Source organism: Saccostrea cucullata, unplaced genomic scaffold (assembly GCF_032062105.1).
Source record: "Saccostrea cucullata isolate Sc308-1 unplaced genomic scaffold, CSIRO_AGI_Scuc_v1 ctg27, whole genome shotgun sequence".
NCBI lineage: Eukaryota > Metazoa > Mollusca > Bivalvia > Ostreida > Ostreidae > Saccostrea > Saccostrea cuccullata.
In genome coordinates this window covers 753,420-762,252 of record NW_026920935.1, presented here as the reverse complement: position 1 = coordinate 762,252, position 8,833 = coordinate 753,420, and the positions used below count along the sequence as shown (strand labels likewise).

Genomic DNA, 8,833 nt, shown 5'->3' with positions numbered 1-8,833 from the left:
TGACAAGACCTTTGCTTGGATACCAACAATTTTGACTTACTCTTAAAAAACTATACCCTAGTCATCACTTTTGAACAGTTTGTGCTAGGGCTTTCATAATTCACCACCATTTTTCATCTCTTGAATTTGACCTTGGAGTTTGACCTGACTTGTACCTGACAAACTTTAACCTTTGCCAATTGCTGCCATATGGGGACATCAGTATCTCACAAAACATCTTGTTTAACTTAAACAGCTAGTTCACCTAGGTATCCTGGAGAGAAGAAGATGTTAAAAACTGCAAAATGTTGATGGCTTTGTCATTCTTGTGCTATTTCTGCTCCTCTATAGTGACAGATGTTAATGCAAAAATGGTTGAAACTAGATAGTCATTTCAGAAAAGAAGCTGAAATGTTCCTACAAAAGAACTTGTTCATTGCAGATTTACTACGACTACTTCCTAGTTGTAAAGCTTAATTATAGAATGATAGTTCGAATAAAGACACAAGGATGATGTGGCACACCTGCATTTTTTATGATTCTTACAGCTTAATTAGAAACTAAAATAGAAAAAACAATTAAATTATACAAGTTTATCACCATAAACTTCTTATAACTTGGTAAAAAAGAGAACCAAAGTTTGGATCTAGGATAGCAGACAAACTAAACCTAATTCTCTCTCACCTATTGATAAAATATTTATAAGGCCACAAAGGAAAAATCTCTCATCATGTATTTACAGAAGAGATTTTTATCTCAATTAGATTGAGGAAAAAATCAGATATAATTTCTCATTATAGAATTAGTACTTCCTTGATTTAGTCTGTATACCGAACAGCAGAAAATATGTTCTTATTGACCATTAAACAAATACAGGTGAAAAAAAAATTATCATCGGAAATACATGTAACAAACAAAACAAGTAACCAAAGAAATCCTGTGGCTAAAAACAATATAACATACTGTACAAACTCAATACACTCGGCAATATGACATACAGTATAAAAACAAGTATTTTAGCAGTTGCAATCAAAAGGCTCATGGCCTATAACAGTCACTCGAACCTCACAAGGTATGTATTTCTAAGTCTTTTTACCTGTGCTCTAAAATTTCTTTCTACTGATAACAAAAAAAAAAACAAGAACCATAGGAAATCCCACTGGTCCAAAGGGCAATGATATGAAACTAAATTTGTATCTACACTGCATGTAGATGTTGTTTAAAATCTCTCTTTTTATTGATTAAAAAGTGTCAAACTGAGACAGAACATAACGAAAACTTACTGCTAAAATTCAAGTGAATGGCTTTCCGATTTCCGTATTATTATCATAATAGCAAAATATGAGATGCATTTCGGACTCGGAATCCATACAAAATATGTCAAAACCGTAAGAGTAAACAGGTCTGGAGATGGTTTAAATACATGCTTTACCTAATACTGGAATACATGTATATCTGTAATGTGTAAGTAATGTGTAAGAATGGAAGTTATGGTATCTGGTAGCATCTGATGGTTCTTAAAGTGCCAATTCCTGGTCACTGCTAACATGTAAGGGTACGAAATAGAAACTACTAAAAGTAAGCGATTTCTTGCTTTTGGCAAATCAACTATAACTTCTTTTGTATTAAAAAACACATTCTTTCAATGACTCTGTGAAGCAATCATGTGGCACTGTCTTTTTCGCAGTTCCATAGCAATACATGGAATGTATATTCATAATTTGTGAATTGTATAATTTGGGGTTTGCCACCAGCCTTCAAGCTCTCAATCTTTATGAGAGTAATCAGGGATAAACAAGACACTCCATCAGATCCGTCACTTCTCTCCCTCCTCCTCTGTCCCCACAAATCGCGTACTTTCCAAAAACATGGGCGTCACATTTTTCTGCATACCTGCTGCAATTTCAACAGATTTCAGAATTTGTTCTGCAAGAAATATGGATTCTTCTTCTGTCTACAAAATATGTTTTGTACCTTTATACAAGTTGTATTCAAAGAAATATAGTTTTTTATGCAGTAATATTCAGGCAACATTTTAATGTATGATTCTTCCTGATATCATGCTTTACAATATTGCGATGTGGAATTTAACATTGATGGAATATCCCTCAAATACTTCAATGATAACAATCTTAAATAAATAAAAACACATTTTCATCTTATCATTACTTTAGTATCAAATATATATGATTATTATATTGGACCTCTCTTATCAATTATCGTTACACATAGTAAGCAGCACACTATATCTCAAAAATAAAACACAACATTCATTGACTATATTCTCTGACAAAATGCATTTTGTCTACCCCTAAAACCATAATTATTTTATTTGCCTTTGGCATAATGGTCCCTGGCAAACAATTTGGTTCTTGGACATATAATAGAGGGATCTATTTTATACTGAAAGGAAAAAGAAATACATAAGAAAATATATGCAAATTTTTTTCGACTATCGGTACATTGCCGAAAATTATGAAAATTGGACAGATGTGTATTTTGGTTACTTAGCACTTAAATCGCTGGTCAAAACTACTCAAACATGAAATGTATAATTAAAACGGCAACAACACGTTGCTGTGCAGTTCGTTTTGAACTTTTCAACCAACTTTTCTGGTTGTCAGCCAGTAACTTAAAAGGTTTCCAACCAACCATGACAGTGACGTTAGCGCGTAACAACGTCACATCAAGATAGGGCTTTTCACCATGCCACCTCGGTTATCGGCAAGACATTATCACTGAAACCAATATTTATACAGCAGACATTTATACATGAGTACATCATACTCATATTTTTCACCCTAAAATTGACAGAGATTCTCTGCTCAAATTTGGTCCACGAGCTTGGCAACTTTAACGTTGATTTTACTCTCACACGCTTATGTACGCATCATATACGTAATACTTTTAGCATATTCATACACTGGGAAAATAAAGCCAGTGTTTGTCGAGACTTTCTTACATTCTATCCTTTATCGAAAATTCGTGGGATTCATTGGGCAGGGGGATTTGTTGGCTTTAGAATGTTACAGCTACTCTCAACCATTAAGACTACCATTGGTAGGGTTGAATAATAATCCTTTGTGAAAGATAAATGCTCTGGTGAACTCAATACACAGGAAAATCAAGGCTGTTACTGATGCGCAAGGGAGATGGTGAGAAGTTTTATCTTAATTTTGGGGGGTATCGACATATGAATTTCAATAACTCATGAATTATCAGTCAAAGTCACACAAGATTTTCGTAACTTGTTAATTAAAGATGAATTAAAATGTTTGATAACAATATTGGAAAATATATTAGAAATGGTAATTCTAATTAAATTCAAAAGTTTCTTTTTCTTTTCAGTATATGTCACTGGTCTGACAAAATACACTAAAAGAAAGATAACTCCTGAACAACCTACCTCAAATGAGCCATACAACACATCTGATTTATACTGCTTCGAAAGCTGAACAATTTGTTCAATAAAAATGGCTCTCTTCTCTGGATTCTTCACTTCAAATGAAAACAAGAACAGATTCATTACTCTGTAAAAAATACCTATAAAAAGGACTTTTTAATGAGGTGTATTGCCTGTAATACCATTCTAAAGTACATGTGAATTGTCTTCAAAGTGAAGCTGCAGTTAACTTTCATGTCTATCTGTCTGTCTGTTTGTTGAGAACAATAAAAGTTTGATTAACCTGATTTTGATGCAAAGTTGCAAACCCAAAAGATAGGTATGTTCATTATTTTTCTTACAATTGTGTTTTCTTTTTTTAAAGAATCTTGAAAACGTTTCCAAATGTTTTGAACTCTTCAAACATGTGCCTAAAAATCTTGCTCTTTTACCAGTATTTCATAATTACTTAAATTGTAATCAGACAAGGCCATCCTTAAAAAAAATGTTTGTTTGGAATTGCCGCCTGAAGGGTTTCAGACACAGGAGGGAGGGAGGGAGGGAAATTATTATTTTTTTTAATTGAAGATAAATTTTAATTTTTTGATAAAAATCTCAGTAAACAGTAAATACATTTTCTGACTTTTAAAAAAAAGTATCTACCATCAACAAAAAAACCTAATTTTACACATATCTGACACAATATTTCAGTGTTTTGTATGGTGTACCTGATACATGTACATGTAATGGGCAAAAAAAAAATTGATTTAATAAAAAAAAATCTTCCTACTTTTGGTCAATAAAATTTTTTCAGGAGGGGGCATTTCAATTAGGCGGGAGGCAATTTCAAACAAACTATAATTTTATTTTGGCCCAAAGCATTAATTTTTTACCTTTTAGGGCAATAAAACAGCACTGTCCTAGGAAGTATCGAACATCAACATGCTTCAGTGATTCCTCTACTGTTTTTAAGCTTAAAAAATTCAAAACAAACAAGTTTGAGTTAACACATTTAAATTTAAGAACAAGAGGCCTAATTACTGTAATTGTCATTTGAGTAACATAGTTAAGTAATATATGTCAAACTTTTAGACAAATATATATTTGCAGTGAAGCCCTAAAATGAATTAACATTTGTGTATCTCAAACCTTATGTTAATCAGTTACAGCAGTGCTGATCTCGAGAAAAATATTCACTAATATATTCCTTCTTGTATGTAAAATAACCTGAAGCCTGTTCAGAACAGAGCGAACGTTTGCGAGTGCTCACCAAAATTCCTTATACCTCCAACAGAAATGTTCGCGAGACTCGTTCTGTTGAACAGGCCTCTGGTTTTGTCTTTCTGGTGCCATATCTTACTCCCTCCTAATTTGGCATTTAATACAAACTAGGAATATTACTAAAAAATGCTGAAATATAGCTTTGTTGCTACCTAAATATTAACAACTACTGAATATTAATTATCTCCCTTATTAGACCTCCTATCAGTACTGTAGTTCACTATATTTTCATGACAACTTATTTTCACAAGATAGTCACTAACTTGTTACTAGTGAGAAAAAAATTCACAAAATGTGGTCATTACATCTTCAGGAGAACTAAAAATCACATTTTTGTGATCAAAGTGTCTTGCTTAATTAATTAAAGTTCTCCTGAAAAGTGATTTACAGTAGTACATGTACATACATGTATCAATAATACAATACTCAATGTACTTAATCCTAAAAACTTCTTTTGTGGGGGTGTATACAAACTACTAAAAATTCAATCTGCTCATCTTTTTTATATTAAAGAAAACCACCAAAAATCATCAAATGTAACAGCCTGATGCCCCTGCTTACCTATCTCTGCTGGTCAGATCAATCAGGAAGCAGATGTAGTCTATCCTGGGGCGAGATTTGTCCGAGGTTAATGGCAGAGGGAGGGTGATAGCTGTCCTCCTGAAAATAAATACCACATATAAAACAGAAAATTTAGCAGGATTCATTTCTAGCCTTTTTCACAAGGGTGTTGAGATCACTAAAATCAAATATCTGCATTAGAGGTTACCTCAATCTTTCTATGCACCATGAAATCCCTTAAATTACATCTCGATAAAATTAATATCTGATTTTTCAGGACAAATTGTTTTATTTCCATCTAGTAGCTAAACAAACACTGAATGATATATTTAAAAATAGGTATTCTCCAACACATATATTTGGTAAAACATGTTCTAAAATCCGAATTACCAAAATATTCAGACATAGTAATGATACTCAGTTTTACTCACACCTGCAGGTAGAACCAGGAATTCTTGATCAAACACTTCCCAAAGTCATGTTTACCAATACCCTCAGATCCAACAAGCTGCAAATGATACAGGAAATGTTATATATATTCTTCTTGATAATTCTCATGGACTATATGCAAGTTAAATTTATTACCGGTATAATGAGCACAACTTAATCTCGGATAAGATTTGACATGGCTGGATATTTGGGCAACTGCTGTTGAAGCTGGCATTTATATAGTTCAAATGTCTGGTCAAGTCCAATTTCAGCCGAGCTTAGATCACAAAAACTGAGGGCCAAAGTAAATTAAAATATATACGGGTATTTCTGATCAAGTATATGAAGCTTATCTCATGAATTGTTAAGAGGCATGTTCAACCGTGTTGCACAGTGGTTAGAGCGTCTGCTCTAGAGTTACGATTCGCAAAGTAAGGAGTTGATCCTTATGTAGCAGGTTTGAATCCCACTGTGGGACGTGGAGACCAGTCCTTTGGATAAGACCATAAACTGAGGACCCATGTCGCAGTAGGTGCTGGCACAGAAAAGATCCCCACCTGCTCAATGGCCATAAGTGCCGGGCATAGGACAAAATTTGCAGCTCTACACTGGCAAGTGGTGGTATCTCCATATGAGTCCGTGAAAAATTCTCCTTAGGGAAGTTAAAGAACTTTAAACTTTAATCAATCTTAATATGATGGTGAGTGGGAAAAGTCTTGCTTCATCATAGCTCAAATTACTGTACTACGTCAAAGTATGAAAAGTTATGCAGGAACAATAAGCCAATAGTAAGTAAACTATTCCATAATCTCCTTGTGGGGTTGTCCCTGTGACTGTGGAATTTCCCCGTCTTAAAATGATATAACTCCTTCGTCATTGTGGTATTCCTCCTAAACTCCCAATATGGAGCAAATCCCCACCTGCTTTTTAAATGCCCTTTCTATTTCAACTTTTAGGGTCAAGTTAAGGACAACCCTGTCCTTGTGAATGGCAGACAATGTTCCGGGCAATAAAACTAATATGAGCTCACTTTTAATCTCAGTCTCACTTTTCTTCTTTTAATGTCTATGCTAAAAGTGGGACTTCGATCAAAAGTGAGCTTGTCTAAGTTTTGTGGCCCCGGAGCCAGATACTTTCTTGTAAAGTTTCACCGACTGATCGAGGAAATTCGAATAGATTATGGTATAGTCTATCACAGGCACCTGAATTTTTATCAATAAGTCGCTGATTAAGCCAAATATCGAAAAATTCTACCCCCTCTATATATATATATAGCGGGGGTAGAATTTTTCGATATTTGGCTTAATTAGCGACTTATTCTGTTATTGATAAAATTTAAAAATTCAGGTGCCTGTGAGTCTACAAACGTGAAAACTACTTACCAACACTGTTGCAAGCTGATATTGTGGTATTTTATTATATGGCATTAAAACAGAATCATTCATGATTATGAAAAAGCTGTAAATGACACGGAACCTTCAATTTTTCCTCTTGAACGGATCATTCGTTGATGTTTACGTTTGAAATACGCGGGAAATAGGAAAACTCCCGAGGAGTCACGAAGAAATGCAGGCTTTAAAACTGGAAACGGTGAAATATATAATTCCGCTTTATGACGAGAACTGCATTGAATCATACTCCATAATATGATGGGTAATGATTGTTTAAAAGGCCGGGGATGGGAAATATTCCCGCCTATAATGATGTTATCCCCCATTATTTTGTCATTTATTTCTAAACTCCCCATTAACATTAAGGGGGGATCGACCCAAGACCCCTCATATTTTTAAATGCCCTGGCCCTTCTATTTCAATTTAATATAGTTTTAGAACAAGCCTCTTTGTTAGATCAAATGAATTGGACTGGACATGAACATGTTTTAACCCCCCCCCCCCCCGCTTTGGAAATATAAATCTTATTCGTTTGTAAGACTGTCCGTCTGCCAGGATTTCTTCGTGTTTTTCAACAGCAATCTAAAATCATAAGTTTATAACCCATTGTGTGTTGTGTCTCTAATATATTCTTTCATTTTTTTTTACAACAAAACATTCCTTACAATCGTTGTTCATCGCCCCTGTGATTTTTAACACCTTGACATGAAAGTTTGACAGATATAATTTTCTAAAATTTTAATATTGCTAATAACTTTTGATTTCAGTAAAGAAAATGACTTGTGCACAACCTGTTTCAATACGTCTCCGAATGTATTCTGGGTATTTGATATGGTAACTTTACCTTAAAGTTGAACCTACATATTTTTATGCCCCCGTAATCGAAGATTCGGGGTATATACCGTATACCGGTAAGTAGAAATTTTAGCGAGGACTTAATTTTGGCATTATTAGCGAGGGTGCTGAGATCGCTAAAATTACATATCGCTAAAAATTTATTGCGTTTTATTTGTAATAGGTTCTTTAATGAACAATTTAAAATCGCTAAAATTACATATCGCTAAAAATAAAATACCAGTTTTTAAGGACAAATCGCTAAATTTCCGTCTCGCTAAAATTTCCACTTATACGGTAGTTTTTGCCCTTTCCGCCAGTATGTGTTTGTCCGTAAAAACTTTAATCTTACTCATAAATTTTGAGTGGGTCGGGATATGGCTTTCTTTGTCATATGTGTATACCATGTAACATGACCTTTCTTTTGGTACCACTAAATTTGACCTTTTGACCTTGGAGTTTGACCCACTTTTACAAAAATTCATCACACTTTTACAATGATCATAACTTTTGAACAGTTGGTGCTGTGGTTTTCATACTTCACATGCGTATTTAGTCATGTTGTATATATACCGGTATTCTGATCACGGGTACTTGTGGACAGGACAACCCCCCCCCCCCCCTCGATATTCAACCCCGGGGCTTATTGGACATTTTTTTCACAAATTATATTTATTACTTTTATACATCATGTGTACAATATGAAAAAAAAATCGTCAAAACCCCAAAACAATCGCTCCTAAAAAAAAAAATACCCCACTATACATTATAAGGGAGATAGTGGGGTATTTTTTGAGGAGCGATTGTTTTGGGGTTTTGACGATTTTTTCATTTTCTTGATTTTGTACACACGATGAATAAGTGTAATAAATATAATCTGTGATAAAAATGTCCAATAAGTCCCGGGGTTGAATATCGAAGGGGGGGGGGGTCCTGTCCAAAAGTACCTGTGATTCTGATTTTTTCGGAATTTTGT

General features: G+C 34.2%; 1 protein-coding gene across 1 annotated transcript; it reads right to left on the bottom strand.

Moving 5' to 3' along the window:
* Positions 1–478: 478 nt before the first annotated feature.
* Positions 479–7,151, bottom strand: LOC134258697 (centromere protein M-like). The gene is made up of 6 exons (XM_062741236.1): positions 7,015–7,151; positions 5,635–5,711; positions 5,204–5,302; positions 4,255–4,334; positions 3,386–3,477; positions 479–1,933 (listed from the first exon to the last, which is right to left on the bottom strand). Exons 1-6 carry the CDS (start codon positions 7,075–7,077, stop codon positions 1,796–1,798), a joined length of 549 nt encoding a protein of 182 aa, XP_062597220.1. The 5' UTR covers positions 7,078–7,151; the 3' UTR covers positions 479–1,795.
* Positions 7,152–8,833: the final 1,682 nt, after the last annotated feature.